We start from the raw sequence: 17306 nt of genomic DNA, 5'->3' as shown, positions 1-17306 counted from the left end.
AACAACAAAGAATTGAAGAATTAGATTGAATTCAATTAGAAGAATCAAAATGGTTCAGTTAGTTCAGGTGTTGCCATTGGACTATCGTATGTTGGATCTTGGACTGTGTTTGATATGGATTAGCTAACTTAATTGGGGAATAGAAGTGGTGGAAGATAGTGAATTGACTGATTTGTTTCTTTATGCTTTTGCCAAATCCAATTCTATTGATGATTTGATAAATGAAGATGATTTCGAAGTTGAGCTCAAGATGACTGATGGTGATTCAAGTTTCTATGGGAAATTACATAAGAGTGATTTGGGTAAATCAAAGCACCAAAAAAATACACAATCAGATAATGAATGGATCATCCTATTGTTACAATCATTATTTAATCAATTACCATTGAAATCTATTGACACTGTGGAGATTGTTGCAAAGGAATTAAGTAAGGATGGTGAAACTATCTTGGAGATTGAAGTAAAAACCAAAGTTGGTCCTTCTATTTACCAAACTCTTGGATTATTAGAGTTCAAAGCTTTGGCAGAATCAGATAATATCAATTATGCTGATGAATTATTTGAATGGTCCAAGATTATGAGTAGTACAAACAAACAGCTTCAAAAAGAGTTAGTCAAAACCAAAGCTAGAACTAAATCATTGGAAGTGGAATTAAAAGAGATGCAAAAATTTCAAGATGATTTAGTTGAAGAATCTAAAGTGAAAGATGAAATACAACTCAAGGTTATGACGAAATTGTTGAACTCTAAAAAAGAACATTATGAGAAATTGTTGAAAGGTGAGATTACAGATGATCCAGATGATTTCAATCTTATTGCAATAAAGAATATAAAGGATGATTTCATTCACGAACAAGAGAAAGAAGAGAAACCTAAACCTAAGAAACCTAGAAAAGCTGGAGCTAAAAGACAACCAAGAGGTGTGAAAGCAGCAGCGTTGCTTAGAGGGGAGAAGAACATAACGAAAGAGTACCCACGCATTAAGGATGAAGATGAAGATGAGTTCATTCCAGATTCTCAAGACGAAGCAGAAGTAAAGAAAGAGAATGATCCAGTAGAGAAGCAGATGACAGATGAACCAAAGAAGAAGAAAGTCAAGATCGAACCAAAGGATTCTAAAATAAAGAAAGAACAAGACGAGATACCCCAGGCCGTTAAAGCAGAACCAGAGAAGTCAATACATTTCAAATTTAACGATGAAGATGCCACTGAGGATGATGAAGAAGTAGTAGAGGAAGAGAGTAAGACCAAAGATGATGAAGGAGATGAGACGGTGGAGGATACAGATGAAGATGGTACAGAAGAGGATTTAGAGATGAAGGATCAAGATCAAGATCAAGAGACAGCCACAGATACAGACTCAGACTCGGAATAAATTTTAGAATTCAGAACAGCCTCCATTCTCGTTCCTCCCAAATTACCCAGCACACATTACGACAACATTTCCATTTCCATTGTGACGTTTCTGGTGATAAAATCCAATCAAATTGTGTGCCTTGCAGAATCGAATCGGTATTTTTCGTGTTTTTTTTTTTCAATGGGCAGTGTAAAAATAGATCAACACCAAATTTGATATTCAGGGGAATTTTGTGCAAGGGGAAAAGCAGGGGAAACCCAATTCTCAGATGATTTGAAGGCCTATGATTTAGGGATATCATGGCACTGTTTTTAACTAAAAATTATCAAATTCTCACTCTTTAAAGCCACCAAAAAACGCGTAATTCTCATAATTTCATGCCTAAAAAAATGCGTTCTGTTGCGCGTAACAGTCTCAATTTTTTTTTTTGTTTTTTTTTGCAACGTTTCGAATCGATCTTGAAATGGATTCAGTTCCATCTTTTGAACTTGGTCAAACTTCTTCTTCTTCTTCTTCTTCCAAAAGATCATTAACTTGGCTTCCAATTCTTGCTAGTATAGTGCCCCCATTTCTTGGATCAATCACTTCCTTTCGCTATTCACCTGGAGTTTTTTTTTCATTTCGTTTCAGATTCAACTTTTTCTTCAATTTTATATTTAATTATAGTTTCAGCCTCTGAGGTTCAAAATTTGTTTACAAATCCAAGCTTGAAATAGATAAAATCATTCACTTCATTTCCACATATTACTCCAACTTTCATTTCATTTCAACCAGTTTTTCAAAGTTGCTTTACAATTTTAGTCAAATTCAATCTTTATCTTTAGGTCCCAGTGTGAAAAACTATAGAGATACACCAACAATACAAAATGCAATCAGTCCCTTACACTCCATATGACTTACCATATACCCCATTGATCACTCAACACTTAGTTGTTAACTCTCCCCATATGAATAACCAATTTGCAAGATTTCAACCACAACCAGATTACCAATTTGATGACGGTTTAGAATATATTAATCAAAATGGTCATAATTTGAATGGTCAAGATTATGAATTCCAATCAAATGGTGGTTCTCATAATCACCCAAATGGACAATTCATCTTCACAGATGGTCCAATTAACGAAGGTGGCAGTGGTTCTGGTAATATGATGTCTCAAAATCCTAATGAATCGGGTGAATTTTATATGGATGGCCATTTTAACAATTCTAATGGTAATTTGAACTCCCAATTCAGTGGTGACTCTCAAAACGGTGGTCCAATTGATTATCATAGTGTTGCTGCAACTGGTCAACTCGCTGGTCATCCTGGTTTACCTTCAGGTGTTGACGTTGCACCAAGTAGAACAGTTTATCTTGGTAATGTTCCTGCAGATATCACCCCAAAGGAATTATTAGACCACGTCAGAAGTGGTATAATTGAAAATGTTCGCTTATTAAGTGATAAAATGTGTGCATTCATTTCATTCTTAGATAAATCAAGTGCTTTATTATTCCATTCAGATGCAATTTTGAAAAGATTAACTATAAGAGATAATGACATCAAGATTGGTTGGGGTAGAAATGCTCCATTAAGTTCTGTTGTATTAAATGCTATTCAAAGAGATGGTGCAACAAGAAACGTTTATATTGGTAATTTACCAAAAGATATTTCTCAAGATCAATTGATTCAAGATCTAGAAGAATATGGTACAATTGACACCATCAAGATTTTAAATGATAAAGGTGTCGCTTTCATTCATTTCTGTTCAATCTTGAGTGCGATTAAAGTTGTAACCAACTTGGCTTTGAAAAATGAATTTTATGCTGATAAAAAAATCTTTTATGGTAAAGATAGATGTGCATTCATTACCAAAACTCAACAACATAACGCTGCTCAATATTTAGGTTTAGCTCCTGGTATGGAGCATTTAGTTACAAATGCTGATAGGGAATTCATTTCTTCAACTTTATTACAACAATCTGCAGCTGCAGCTGCCATTGCAACAACTGCTGGTGGTGCTAATAATTTGGGTAATAGAACCGTTTATTTAGGTAATTTACCAAAAGATATCAAAGTTGAAGAAATTTGTAATGTTGTTAGAGGTGGATTATTACAAAATGTTAAATATTTACATGATCGTCATGTTTGTTTCATTACTTTTATTGATCCAATAGCTGCTGCTCAATTCTTTGCAATGTCTCAATTACATGGATTAACTATACATAACAAGAGAATAAAAATTGGATGGGGTAAACATTCAGGTCCATTATCAAATGCATTGACTTTAGCTGTTAGCTCTGGTGCTTCAAGAAATATTTATATTGGTAATATTGATGTGGAAAATCCAAAATTTTCAAAAGAAGAATTAAGAGAAAAATTTCAAGAATTTGGTGAAATTGAACAAATTAATTATCTATTGGAGAAAAATTGTGTCTTTATAAATTTTACAAATATTTCAAATGCTATTTTAGCTATTGATAAAATTAAAATTGATCCAGATTTTAAAGACTTGAAAATAAATTTTGGTAAAGATAGATGTGGTAATATTCCTCGTCAATTTGTCAACACCAAATGAAATCAAGACCGGTTTGAAAAGATGAAAAATCCTGTTTGGCATTGTATGTGATTTGATAACATTTCAAATAAGTTAAAAGAAAAACAGACACACATTTATATAATACTTTTAGTTTGTGATCCTAGATGCGGTTGATTGATCAAGGGATGCTTTATAAGTATAATTACGATATACAAGATTAAAACTAGCATCAAAACTACGTAGCTACAAAACTATTTTAAACTGGTCATTAAATATTAACATTGAGCTTATAATACAGATTTTGTTTTCAACTATTGTACACTAGAAAAGACATCATCACGAAACTGGTGTAAAACTCTTTTTGAATGTATCTTCATCAATCAATACCAGATCATCATCATCCTCCGATTCATTATCTGAGTCATCACTATCACTAAGAACAGTATATGTTGGTTCAGTGGTAGTTTCAGCAGGTGCAAGTGCAGGTGTTGGGGTAGCAGAAACAGATATTGGTTCAATTGGTGCAGGTGGTAATGTTGGTTCTGGCTGTACTGAAGCAGACGCAGATGACACATATTGAAATTGAGCAGACTGTGGGTAAATTTGACTTGATACGGCAAGCGGTTGTGTCATTGGAGGCAAACGTTGTGAGGGTTGAGATGTTGGTGATGAAGATTGTGTTGCCGAAACTGTATATCCTTGTGAAATTGGTCTAGTTGTATTGATATTATGACTGGTATTTTTGTTTCGTTGTTGTGCAGCCATTGCTTCCCGTCTAGCGAGTCTAGGGTCTCTTGGACGAACAGGATCTTGACCGACTTTAGCAAGATTTATTTGTTCAGCTTTATTAGTCACTGCGGTTTCTTTCTCTTGCTCTTTCTCTATCTCTTCTTCTATCTCTTTTTCTGCTTCTCTTTGTTTCTCTTCTCCATTATCTTCACTCAGATTCATTGATGGACTTTCTTCAGTTGGTGAGTTGAACAGAGAATCTAAATCACCACCGTCAGTATCTCTAGCAGACAAATCATTTTTCCCAGCCTCTTCACTCTCGGATTCTGATGCAGATGGAATAGCTTTCATAGCATCAACTTTTTTTCTGTATAGCGCTTTGAATTCTTCATCATCTTCATCGAGTTCCTCTTCTTCAGACATATCAACATGTTCAGCAGCTTTAGCTTCAGGTCTGTTTGGGAAGACCAAATTTCTTGAAGCTTTTGGACTGGTTTGAGTTTGAGTTGTTTGAGTTGTTTGAGTTTTATTAGATTTTTTGGGTCTTTCAACTTTACGTTTCTTTGGAACATCTCTTATGATCCTGATACCAGTACGGCCTTGGTCAGATGAGCGAGCAACATTTGAAGAATTGCTAGTTTTTGTTCTACCACCAATGGTTGTTCTATGTTTGGTGTTTCTTTGTGCTTTTTGTGGTTCTGGGCCTCTAGGAACCAGTATCGGCATGTCTTTCAAAGTGTTGGATTTTGCATCATTCTTGGACCCTGTGGATTGTGGTTTTGAGGTTTCAGACTGTTTCTTCTTTGATCCCTGTTTTCCATTCAGTGTTGCTTTTGAGTTTGAAGTTGTGGATTTGACCTTTTTTGCTTGGTGATCTTTGAGTGCTGATTTTTCCTGACTCCCAGTTGATGAAGAAGCACCCTGTGATTTTGCAACAGGTACTGGTGGGTTTTGTGATTGACTTTGTGTAAGCTTAGTTTCTTGAGATGCTTTAGAGCTAGGTGGATCAATCTTTTGTGAGGACCCTGAAACAGAGGATGATGATATAACACTTTTCTTTCGCTTCTTTCTTGATCGAACTGGAACTTCACCTTCAGACGAATTTTCACTTTCACTGCTGATATGAGAATAACGACGACGGTGACGGCGACGGTGACGCAGTTCAGTTTTCTTCTCTTCACTTTCAATGGTTCGTAGGAGTTTTTCAAATTCATCATCCGAACTATAAATAATATCATCACTATTGTCAACCACAAATTCATCCTCGCCAACTTCTTCCTGGTACTCATCATCATGAACTTTTCCTCTCAGCAGTCTAGGTCTTCTCCCAGATTCAGAGGCGCTATCATCATCGTTATCTGAACCTGAAATTTCTCTAGCAGAAGTATACCTCGTATCATCACTAGAATTAGATGTTGAAAGTTCTTCTTGCTCCTTTAGCTTCCTTCTTCTAATTTCAGCAGCAGTCTTTCTTCTTGCCAACCCCTTTCTCTTGTTTCTATCAATAGCACGTCTTTTAGCTTCCTCGTCATCAGAACTGAACAAACCCTCTAATTCACTATCAGAAATCTCGAGCTTTTTACGACCTTTTTTGGAATACGAGTCTTCATCAAAGGAAGGGTCAGCATCAGCATCATCTTTTTCTTCCCCATCCTGTTCGTCATCTGCACTTTCAATACTATTACTTTCATAAGTGTCATCACTTTCATCTTCTGAATTTTCCACTTCTTCATCTTCTTCAACTTCGTCATCCTTCTCATCTTCTTCATCATCATCTTCTTCTTCAGGTTCTGGTTGTTCTTTCTTAGGTTGGCTAGGTTTTGAAATAGGTTCCAGTTTTGGTTTCTGAGGCTTTGCAGGTTGAGCAATGATAGGCTTCCTTATAGTCAGTTTTCTTCTTGATGGGGGACTTAAGTTCACAGCTGTGTCTTCAGGTATTGCAAAAACATCAGTGGTCGACTCATGAAATTCTGGAGAACCGTGGTCAGAAATATGAGCTGGAGAATGAAGTTCATCATTCAATTGTTCATTAATGTCAGCACCAATTTGGGACGTACGACGTTGTGAGCTGATCTTAACTGGTGATGTGATATCAACTGGCTGGAACTTTTCTTGATCCAGAGGAAGAAAATGAGGATGACCATCCTCGTCAAAGGCGTCTTCATCATCTGAGTCTAGTGACACAAATATTCTCTTCAGTGTTAATTGCGAAATTGCATTTTCACTTTCAGTTTCAGTTTCTGAATCATCCGAAGCAACAAATAAAGTTGATTTCTTGGGCATTATTGGTTGATGTGGTGTTGGTGATAACGTTGAATGTTGTTGTTGATGGTTTTCATTCTCTTTTCGTTTTACCAAAAAAGAATTGTCAATTTTAGGTACCGATATGGAAGATTGAGATAAAGGCTGAATCTTATCTTCAGCTGACAGCAATTCTGAAGCCAAGTTATTTGATGCTTGTTTCGAATTGAGATCCTTGGGCACAGTTCCAAAATCCAGTTTTTTACTAGGTACATCTTTATATGATGGTTTTTTGATTGAAGTCATTGATTTGTGAGTTCCAAAGGGACCTTTAGGTTCCTGTTTAAGCTGTTTCTTTGGGGACAGGCTCTCAATAATTCTTTGTTTCAAGTACTGTCGTAGAGTAATCAGATGTATATGTTTCTGAGGTGCTGGGCCTGAAGCTGGAACGTCCAGATTCTCTAAAGTCTGGAGGTATTTTGACCTTCTATTACCATCCTGATCATAATCATACCGTATCTTGTGATTGGAGGACATTGGGGTTTGAGTTATATGCTAAATAACATCTGTTTGTGGACCAAAACAGACTTGAAACTGAGCTATGAGTTGAATTTAAAAACGCTCCAAACACCAGACAACTTTTGACAATGGATTTCAGCAAAATTTAGCAAGAGCAGTAAACTGACACTTCAAATAACCTTTGGTAACGTATTCCCTCAGTCAGTTTGGGTGGAAAGTTTCAAATATAAGCATCCAAATGTTCAAAATGTAAATAACATTGAAAACACAGAAAAAAAAGATTATGTAATCAAAAGTCTGATTTCCGCGAAAATGATGATTTTTTGATCCTTTTGTTTTAAACAAGGAACAAGTGAAAAATAAAATAAATAAAAACTACACGTCAGGAAGTTTTGGCTGAGCATCCTATATTTACCAATTTCAGAATTTGCAGTTTGGGATTCAATATCCGTCATTTAAAATCGCCTATACAAAAGTTGAATCAAACAAGATCAGATCGGGATGCCTGGATATACGATAATCAATTTTCCTGCTGAATCAAGCAACCAAGATGTCCAAATCGCTGGAAACTTCACCAATTGGCAACCGCAAGTTATGAAGTATAATGATTCCGTCAGTAGATTTGAATATAAAGTCAATGATTTGGTTGATGGGTCCACAACCGGGAAATATAATTTCAAGTTCATAATTAATGGTGAATGGAGAGTTGATAAAGAGTACCCTTCAGGTGAGTGTTTTGATTTCACTGATTTATCTTGTGAATACTAACTTTTCAATCCGATTAGAATTTGATCCTTCAGGAAATGAAAACAATGTCATATTGTATGATTATACTGATGACAAGAGTGCATCTGATGAATACATTTCCAAGCTTAAAACTGAGGTGACACAAGATAATGAAGAAGGACCAAAAACACCAGACCCAACACCATATAATTTATCAACAACCACAACTAATGTCCAAACCAATTCAACTTCAGATGCAACTACAGCTACTGCTATTGCTACTGGTATATTACCAGTTACTGAACCACCAACGGAAAGCAAAACTTTACCGGCTCATGACAAGGAATCAACAGTTGCATCAAAAGCTGTTCCAAAAACTGAACCATCAAATGGAAGCTCCCAATTCATCCCGTTGACAGAAACAAGTACAGAACAAGCTCCAAAGAATGAATCTTTGTCAATTCCAGAACCCGAGCCAGTTAAAAGAGCCGAACCTCCAACAAAAACAAAAGCACCTGAACCTCAATCTGGAATTAACAAAAAACCCTCTGGATTAAAAGCTGATGATAAACCTTCTGTACCAAAACCAGTTGATAGACCTGAGCCCCCAAAGCAAACAGGTGCACCAAAGACAATTCCAATTATTCCTGAATCTTCACTTCCAATCACAACTAATACTGAGAAGAAATCGAAAGACGATTCAACTTCAAACACAAATTCAAAAACATTGAAACCATCACCATCACCAGCCCAAGACCAACCATTTTCTGATGCTAACGAAAGTGGTGAAGGTTATGAGGATGCATCAAACCAACTTCAAGAACAAAGACCAGTTAGTAACCCTTACTCCAATTCTGGTAAAGATATACCACAGTATAGTATTGGGTTCTTTGCAACTATGCTCCATGTTATTACTCAATTTTTTAGACGTTGGTTCCATTTGAATAGTGAATGAGTACTGAACTCTCACCAATCTTGTTTGTGATTGTTTGGGTGGTGATTGTCTGGAGATGTTTGAAGCGATGACTCTGCAGGAAAAACAGCTTTGATAGATGTTTGATACCCTTTTTTTTACTCTTTTCTTCTTTTCTTCATTACTCTTCTCTTTTTTGTTTCATTCTTTAATTTTTTGTACTACCAATACTGTTTTCAGCTGTTGCACTGACGGTAAATTGTTTTTTTATTTGATATTTGCTAATCCTAAATCCAATATGTCATTCTTTCTGTTTGGATAATCTGTGTAGTTGTTGGCGTTGACTTCGTTGACGAGTTTCTGAAATTTTTTTTTATCAGTTGAAGAATTCGCGAATTACAATATTTTCAAAACCAGCGGTCTGCCAAAAGTCAAGTACGCGTAAGAAGCCTGTAAAATTCAAAATTATTGTTCTCTCGTTTCTGTTGACATATTTCCATTCTGAATTATATTTATACTGAGATATTCATACTTATTCCACATCTCTTCAGAGTACAATTTAGCAAGGCTACGCTCCAGTTAGTTTAAATCAAAATGTCCCTAGAAGAGCTACCGCCAGCTGAGGAGGAGGTGGTTGACCATGATGATGGATCCCTCAAGAGGAAGAAGAGAAAGAAGGCAATCCCTTGGATGAAGTTGGCCAATTTACCTGTTGAAATCATTGATCTAATATTTACATATGCTGGAAGAATTGACTATTGGACTTTTAGAATATTTAGAGAGTTTGTTAGATTCAGGGGATATCTTGATCCAATTTATATCGTACAGACAAATTTTGAGAAACAAAAGCATTTGTTAATGTTCAACATCCCACCTGGCCAAAACAATGAAGATCATTTGTTTAAAAGTTCTGTTAAGTTTGTTGAGAACATTGAGACACATTGTGAGCTTTATAAAATAGAGAAAAAAAGGTTGTTCTTATTCATGGAGGTGGAGGTTTCAAATCTTGAACAAGGTCAAATGTTTGAAGATATTATAAGGTATTTGAAGATAAACAATATAAAATTTAGAGTATTCTTGAGAGCCATCCTGTTCTTTGATCAAGATGTTCCTTTTTCAAATCATTTCAGGAGTTCCATTCTAACGGATGAGTTTTTACAAGGGAATGAATTAATTTTGGACTCACACTATACCGAAGAACTAGCTACTAGCTCACGTTCAAGATCAAAAAAGTATACAGGGTGTACCTTTTTCCAATACCCGGAAGAGATCAAGCTTGACAGTGATGGTGCTCTACCCCTGGTTAAGTATTTGGATCCATCTAATGTCATTTGCAAATCCACAATAAGGCACTTGAAAGCGGCAACAATAGTCAGCGTACCCAACGTTTTGAATATCATTGATCGGAGATTCTTACTAAACCTGAAAACACTATATATATCACATTGTTCCAAAGCTCCAAAAAAAACAACCTTCATTCATCAAAATCTACCTCATTTGAAAAGTTTAGTTATTAAAAATTGTCAAACTTCAAAATTTAATGATAATGATTTACCAAGTTTAGAGATTTTAGTTATTGAAGAATCAGAAAGATACCGTGAATATGAAAAATCAGGCACTCGTGCCTTGAAGTTCAAAATGATTGGTAATAACCTTCCAAATTTACAAAAATTAGATATCTTAACATTTCATACTGAGCAAATACACTTGAATTCATTTGGTGATAAAATACACAATTTTGCGTTTCAAACAGGCTTAGATGAAGGTGGATCATTAGGTGATATCCCAAGCATCATCGCAATTTCAGAATCCATCTCAATACATGTCTTAAATGAAGATAGATCTATGGCCAAAACAGTTTTTGAAAATGTTCATAAACTTGATATGACAAAACATTTGTCAATAAATGACTACTACTCGGAAAACTTGGATTATTTAGCTAGGAAAAGGTTTAAAAATTTGGAACTGCTCACGTTGAGAGATGTTAACAGTTCTGTCAAGGAATTAAAAAACTTCAATATGCCTCGTTTAAAAGGATTAACATTATTAGAAACTTCCATTGCAACTGTTGATATCAAGGGAATGGGTAAACTAGAGCAATTGATTTTCACTTCAAAGACTAGAAGCACTCATTCAGCTAATGATCGTGATCAATCATGGCGTTGGTTTTCTTCACCAAAAGAATATTTTGGTATAGATTTCACAAAGATACCACCAAGATCAAAAACCAAAAATGTTAATCTTAACTTTCATAAAGCTGATTGTTTTAAAGGCCGTATTCCAGAGAATCTTCAACATTTTGTTTTAAGTTATTCTTCAAGTCATATTGCTAGACATAATGGCGCTAGAATCTTTGATTATCAAAATGATTAATATCCCAGGCCGTATAAACTAATTAATTAATGAAGTGATGAATAATTTGAGTGCAAACATTACACACATAGGAGATGTAGTCCACTATAACATTAACTAGTATCATTTAGTACAAACGCCAGCTTCAATATTTACACATTCAGGGTTTTTTTTGAGCACCTTCTCGGGATATGGTTTCAAGACTTCTATGCACCTATAATGTCATCTAAGTCCATCAATACTTACTCAATAAATCTCAAAATCACATAGATATATGTTTGTAGCTTAGTTAACAGATCTTTAAGTGTTTTAGAGCAAAAAAAAAGGGTTTCGCCCGCCAAAAAGTTAAATATTTGCCTCCTGCCAGAATTGAACTAGCGACCTTTGCATTACAAGTGCAACGCTCTACCACTAAGCTAAGGGGGCAACAACAACACGAAAATTAGGGCGTTGAACCACCAGGAGGCTCGACAGGGCGTAGCTGTACCAGGCCGTTACCTAGACAACATAAACTTCCAGATTATAAAGAACAGTCAACTTGTATACACAGAGTCCCTAATAAAAGGTGAGACTTGGTTCATGGCTTTCAATTACAAGCAATGGGTCGTTGAAGTCCGAATCTAGTTAGTAGCTAGCTCTGCTGTCGGTGAATCTAGGCATGACTAGTCATAAGTACTCATGCGTCCTATCGAACACCTACAGACCCTCCCAGCTCCCAGCTGGCTAGATAATTGGCTAGTAGTTACTGTATTAGGACAGCCAGTTCTTATTACGATTAATCTCTTTTTTACAAAGTTCAAATCAAAGTTCACACCCCCAAAATTGTTATCTTTATTGTGCAAAAAGTCGGACTTTTGTATTGATAGGGTAGGTAAGCCGAATCCGAGACCTGCTTGAATGAAAAAAATATTTCGTCTCAAAGCGACAGGGTCCTTTTGATATAATTTACCCAAAAGGTTATATGATTAAAGATAAGATTACCTTTTTGAGATGCAATTGAAACTTACATAGAGATCAACTGGCCAATGGATTCGCTTCGTTTGAGGTCCCTGATTGAACTTGATGGTTCAAATGCAGTGGATGTTTCCCAATTGAGTTGTCGCTCTGCAGATGTTGATAACGAATTTTTAGTTCCCAAAGATTAGAACAACTTCCTCGATCGAGGAATTCATCCAATTATATGGGGGATGGATATTTGGTGATACCTAATCGATTGGACCCTCGAGATATGTATAAATATTCATCATTGAGCTCAATTGAATAGAAAGCTAGTGCGACTGGAGTAAAGCTCAAGACTCAATTCCCAGAGATGCAATTGATTAAACAGATTTCTTGTGTCTTAGCTGCCTCGGTAGCTATTGTCGAAGCTGTTTCTCCAAGACAAGCTAAATCCAATTACTATGAGCGTCTCTTAGCTAAGAGAAACCCAGCGTTGTTTGCTAAAAGAGATACTGCTTGTTCACCATCCACTCCTCAAGAAGCTATTGCACCAAAGCAAAATATTTGGGCTGATTTAAATGAAGGTGAAGCTCAAACTGTCTTCGATATTTTGGAAGGTGAATTCAATTTGACCAAACTTGAAGATGCGTCCCCTTATGATAACTATTTAATGTGGATTGAAGTTTTACGTCCAAATAAGACTGAAGCCATTGCTTATTTAGATTACGACGGCCCATTACCTGAAAGATATGCTCGTGCTACATTATTCCTTGGTACTGAAGAATACACAAGTGAAGAATATCCAAATGGTTATTGGCAAGAATTGCAAATTGGTCCATTAAATACCAATGCCACACCAGCTGTTAGAGATTTGGAGTACTTGTACAGCAAATCAAAAGTTGCTTATGAAGTTGGTTTCAAAGATCAATTTAGATGGGGTAGTGCACAGACTATCTACAAGAAGGAATTCCTCTCAGACACAATGTTACCAGTTTTGGTGGATTTGGTTGGTGAAGAAATGAAGTTATTTGGTCAAGAAGGTGCTCCAATTGAATGTTGGGCTACTGATCCATTGGAGTACAACAAGGAAACTGGAAGAACTACCAGTTGGGCCACAGTCTTTCTTGATTACCAAGGTGCTGGTGACATTACACCGTCAGGTCTTTTCATCAATGTGGATATCACTGGGAGAAATGCTTCAGAGTTCTTTGTTACCAAGTGGGTTTATAATAACATTGCTTATAATTCAAGTGAAGAATTTAGAAAAGCCTGGGAATCTGAATCATTTGTTAAATTACCGAAAATTGACTCTTCAAAGTTGAACAGTACTGATTCATTTGTTTACCTCGCTCAACAAGGTGCTGCCAGAGAATTAGATGAAAAATTGGCTCCAATTAATGTTGATCCACAAGGTAGAAGATGGAAATATAGTGAAGAGCAAAGATATTTCACTTGGATGGACTGGGAATTTTATGTTGCTTGGTCAAGAGATGTTGGTATTACTTTATACGATTTGAAATTCAAAGGTCAAAGAATTGCATTCGAAATTGGTTTGCAAGAAGCTATTGCAGAATACGCAGGTGATGATCCTTTCCAAGCTCATACTACTTACTTTGATAGATCATATGGTTTTGGTAATAATGCTTTTGGCTTGATGCCAGGTTTTGACTGTCCTTATAACGCTGAAATGTTTAACGTTTCATGGCACTCAATGGGTGATAACAATTATCAAAACAACTCTTATTGTGCTTTTGAATTTGCTGAAGATTCCCCATTAGCTAGACACACTGCTTCTGAATATGCTGGTGTTACCAAAAACCCAACTTTCAACTTGAGAACTATTAGCACAATTGGTAATTATGATTACAACTTTTTGTATAAATTTTATTTGGATGGTACTTTTGAAGTTTCAGTCAGAGCTGCAGGTTTCATTCAAGGTGCCTATTATAATGAAGAAACTGGCTCACCATTTGGTTACAGAATTAACAAAGTCTTGTCAGGTTCATTCCATGACCATGTTTTGAATTTCAAAGCTGATTTTGATATTGCTGGTCAAAAGAATAGAGTTACAAACACAGCTTTGAAATCAACCAATTTCACTTTCCCATGGGATCCAGAAACTGTTTATTCAACCAAGTCCAAAGAAAGATCTGTTGTGGAAGATGAAACTTACCTGAACTGGGCTGATGCTGGTGGTGTTTTATTGATCGAATCTGCTGAACAAAATAATACATGGAACAATCCAAAAGCTTATAGAGTTATTTTTCCAGGTGGTGATGCTAGAAGAATTGCTCAAAACACCAAGACTATTGGTGTCAATGCTGAATGGGCCAACCATGATTTAACTTTCACCAAACAAAAGGATACTGAAGTGTTTTCCTCCCATGTGTTTGATGCTCAAGATTTACAAGATCCAATTGTTAATTTTGGTAGTTATGTTGATGGTGAAAGTATTGATGGTGAAGATTTAGTCTGTTGGTTCAACTTGGCTTTACACCATTTACCAAATACTCAGGATATTCCAAACACTATCTTCTCAACTGCTGAATCTGGAATTATCTTCACTCCTTTCAATTACTTTGATACTGAACAGTCAAGAGATACTTTACAACAATTGTACTATGAGTATGAAGACTCTGAATGGAACTTCCACGGTGTTGATGTCAGTCCACAATGTGAATTGGAAGTTCCAGAGCTGGACTTTTCAGGTATTAAATATGAAGGTATGGCTATTGGTAAAGATACTACCAATATTCCATCTCCATGATTGATTCATGAGAAATCCATTTTTCCCTTCTTTATTATCGTCAGACTTTCCAATATTATTCTTTTCAGGAGATGTCTTTTCTATACACTTTATTATACCCTTTATTAATAAGACTAGATATTCTTTATAAAACAGATCAATTGTAGTTATATTTTCCTAAAAGTCTATTATAGAAGTGCCCCAACCAATACTTCGCGAATGTGTTCTGCAACATGGAGACCGTACAAATTCATTTTCAATGGCCATCACCAAACTGATTTCTCAAGACGAAAGAAGAAAATCACTTGAATGGCTGAAATGATTTCGTTTTGGGTGTCTAATTCACAGATTTAACACATTTTCCACATATAAAGTCCACCATTTTCAACAGCCAATACCAGTAAAAATTTCCACTGGATTTGATCATCAGCCTTTCGCTTCACCGGTTGCTACACTCAGTTTTTTTTAGCTGGAACAAAGGTCTAATCTGAGTCAGATTCACAATATTTCATCAACAGGTTCCGGAAGATTTATTCCAATAGATTTGTATAAGTTACCATCATTTTCTTTCAGAAAGTACCATCCAATATATTCATATCTAAGTCACAATGTCATTGAGACTCCTCCAGGGAAGCCTATTCAGGCCATCCTCCAAGGCACAAATCTGTCACAGATTGCTATCAACTTCAGCTCCAAGATACATCACTGAACCAATAATAACGCCCAACAAGTTTGTCAAGATCAAACCAGTGACAAACCTAAGATCAAGAAGTCATCCTGAATTCATTCAAGCTCACAACTCCAAATTAGAAAACTTGGTGTGGAGAAATCCATTACAAAACATTTTAATTGTGAAAAAACCATGGTCTCAACATGTTCGTGATAGTATGGTTCAATTTGTAACTTTTTTACATGATCATTATCCAGAAATCAATGTCATGGTTGCTAAAGACGTTGCAGAGGAGATATCCCAAGATTTTAACAGTTATCCTAAACAAACGAGTTCAAGTCCTCATATTTTATATACAGGTGAGATGGAAGATATTGTCCCAAGGACTGATTTATTAGTCACTTTAGGTGGTGATGGTACTATTCTAAGAGGTGTATCGTTATTCTCAAATGGTAGAGTTCCACCTGTGTTATCATTTTCATTGGGTACATTGGGCTTTTTATTACCTTTTGATTTCAATCATCATGAACAAGCATTTAGAGAAGTTTATACATCAACTGCCAAAGTTATTCATAGAACAAGATTAGAATGCCATGTTATCAGAAACAATTCAGCTCCAGCTACCAATAATCAAGGAATGATCCATGCCATGAACGATATTGTTCTACATCGTGGTGATACACCAAATTTGACCACTTTAGATATTTACATTGATGGTGAATTTTTAACAAGAACCACAGCTGATGGTGTTTGTCTAAGTACACCAACAGGATCAACAGCATATTCATTGAGTTCTGGTGGTAGTATTGTCAGTCCATTAGTCCCAGCCATTATGATTACACCTATCTGCCCAAGATCATTATCATTTAGACCATTGATTGTTCCATTATCTTCACATATCAAAATCAAAATCATTAGTAGACAAAATGGTGAAAATGATGTCAGGTTCTCAATTGATGGTGTTCCACAAGATTGTTTGAAAGTTGATGATGAAATACATGTTGTTAATGAAATTGGAACAATCTTTGTTGATAATGTCAAGATCCCAGGATCAACAGGACAACAAAGAGCAATCATGAAGAAGAAACAAATAGAGACAGGTGTTTATTGTGTTGCCAAAAGTGAAAATGATTGGGTTAGAGGTATTAATGAATTACTTGGTTTCAATTCAAGTTTCAAGAATCAAGCTAAAAAAAACTAATAACTAATGAAAAGAATAGTGAAAAAAAAAACACATTTATTTGTAGGTATATACTGTCTTGCCAATCATTGCACTACTCCCCATTCGGGTTCACGAAGGAGGTCCCTTAGAATTAAACAAAGTTAATTCAGATGGAATACTGCACCCAAGATTAACAAATTTTGATCTCCAGTCCAAGCCTCAACAAAATCGACAACAAATATCCAACGCTCGTCATGGGTCAAGAGCGTCAATTAAAATTGAGCTCAACCTCAAGGAGATGCTTTATTAGTTGTGAATGGCTGTGAAATTTGCGTTAAAGAAAAGGGAAAAAGTGTTCAAGTTTAAAATGAAGCGAAAAATTTTCGTTTTATATAGGCGCTGATATCCGGGTAAAGTTCGCGAATTTCTCATA

At 35.8% G+C, this 17306-nt stretch overlaps 7 protein-coding genes and 1 non-coding gene across 8 annotated transcripts; 6 read left to right on the top strand and 2 right to left on the bottom strand.

The window, feature by feature from the left end:
* The first annotated feature begins 100 nt into the window (after positions 1-100).
* Positions 101-1665, top strand: WICANDRAFT_91311 (uncharacterized protein). Its single transcript, XM_019186284.1, has one exon. It carries the CDS (start codon positions 251-253, stop codon positions 1373-1375), a length of 1125 nt encoding a protein of 374 aa, XP_019038790.1. The 5' UTR covers positions 101-250; the 3' UTR covers positions 1376-1665.
* An 879-nt stretch (positions 1666-2544) lies between these two features.
* MRN1 (Mrn1p) lies at positions 2545-3915 on the top strand (the record flags this gene model as incomplete). The annotated part of the gene is made up of 1 exon (XM_019181667.1): positions 2545-3915. The coding sequence occupies one exon, from the start codon at positions 2545-2547 to the stop codon at positions 3913-3915; it is 1371 nt and encodes a 456-aa protein (XP_019038789.1).
* Positions 3916-4212: 297 nt separating this feature from the next.
* On the bottom strand, positions 4213-7609 carry WICANDRAFT_100030 (uncharacterized protein; the record flags this gene model as incomplete). Its single annotated transcript, XM_019180285.1, has 2 exons — positions 4732-7609; positions 4213-4422 (listed from the first exon to the last, which is right to left on the bottom strand). The coding sequence occupies exons 1-2, from the start codon at positions 7381-7383 to the stop codon at positions 4213-4215; spliced, it is 2862 nt and encodes a 953-aa protein (XP_019038788.1). The 5' UTR covers positions 7384-7609.
* A 150-nt stretch (positions 7610-7759) lies between these two features.
* Positions 7760-9113, top strand: UIP4 (Uip4p). Its single transcript, XM_019186283.1, has 3 exons — positions 7760-8092; positions 8151-8569; positions 8604-9113. Exons 1-3 carry the CDS (start codon positions 7867-7869, stop codon positions 8646-8648), a joined length of 690 nt encoding a protein of 229 aa, XP_019038787.1. The 5' UTR covers positions 7760-7866; the 3' UTR covers positions 8649-9113.
* A 368-nt stretch (positions 9114-9481) lies between these two features.
* Positions 9482-11377, top strand: WICANDRAFT_68185 (uncharacterized protein; the record flags this gene model as incomplete). The annotated part of the gene is made up of 1 exon (XM_019184110.1): positions 9482-11377. The coding sequence occupies exon 1, from the start codon at positions 9599-9601 to the stop codon at positions 11375-11377; it is 1779 nt and encodes a 592-aa protein (XP_019038786.1). The 5' UTR covers positions 9482-9598.
* A 333-nt stretch (positions 11378-11710) lies between these two features.
* WICANDRAFT_t53 lies at positions 11711-11782 on the bottom strand. The gene has a single exon. It is a non-coding gene; the product is annotated as a tRNA-Thr (tRNA).
* An 883-nt stretch (positions 11783-12665) lies between these two features.
* WICANDRAFT_31471 (uncharacterized protein) lies at positions 12666-15062 on the top strand (the record flags this gene model as incomplete). The annotated part of the gene is made up of 1 exon (XM_019181836.1): positions 12666-15062. The coding sequence occupies one exon, from the start codon at positions 12666-12668 to the stop codon at positions 15060-15062; it is 2397 nt and encodes a 798-aa protein (XP_019038785.1).
* A 587-nt stretch (positions 15063-15649) lies between these two features.
* POS5 (NADH kinase) lies at positions 15650-16912 on the top strand (the record flags this gene model as incomplete). The annotated part of the gene is made up of 1 exon (XM_019183319.1): positions 15650-16912. The coding sequence occupies one exon, from the start codon at positions 15650-15652 to the stop codon at positions 16910-16912; it is 1263 nt and encodes a 420-aa protein (XP_019038784.1).
* Between the last annotated feature and the right edge of the window lie 394 nt (positions 16913-17306).

This window comes from Wickerhamomyces anomalus (assembly GCF_001661255.1).
Source record: "Wickerhamomyces anomalus NRRL Y-366-8 unplaced genomic scaffold WICANscaffold_3, whole genome shotgun sequence".
Taxonomy (NCBI): Eukaryota; Fungi; Ascomycota; class Saccharomycetes; order Phaffomycetales; family Wickerhamomycetaceae; genus Hansenula; species Hansenula anomala.
Note: the sequence above shows the minus strand (reverse complement) of the source record. Positions and strands in the feature narration are given on the sequence as shown.

What these genes read in the sequence shown, in the direction of transcription:
- WICANDRAFT_91311 (XM_019186284.1), top strand. Translation starts at nt 251, where the DNA reads ATGACTGATGGTGATTCAAGTTTCTATGGGAAATTACATAAGAGTGAT.
- UIP4 (XM_019186283.1), top strand. Translation starts at nt 7,867, where the DNA reads ATGCCTGGATATACGATAATCAATTTTCCTGCTGAATCAAGCAACCAA. An exon ending in TGATAAAGAGTACCCTTCAG is followed by an intron (nt 8,093 to 8,150) that starts GTGAGTGTTTTG and finishes CAATCCGATTAG; the next exon opens with AATTTGATCCTTCAGGAAAT. An exon ending in CAATTCCAGAACCCGAGCCA is followed by an intron (nt 8,570 to 8,603) that starts GTTAAAAGAGCC and finishes CAAAAACAAAAG; the next exon opens with CACCTGAACCTCAATCTGGA.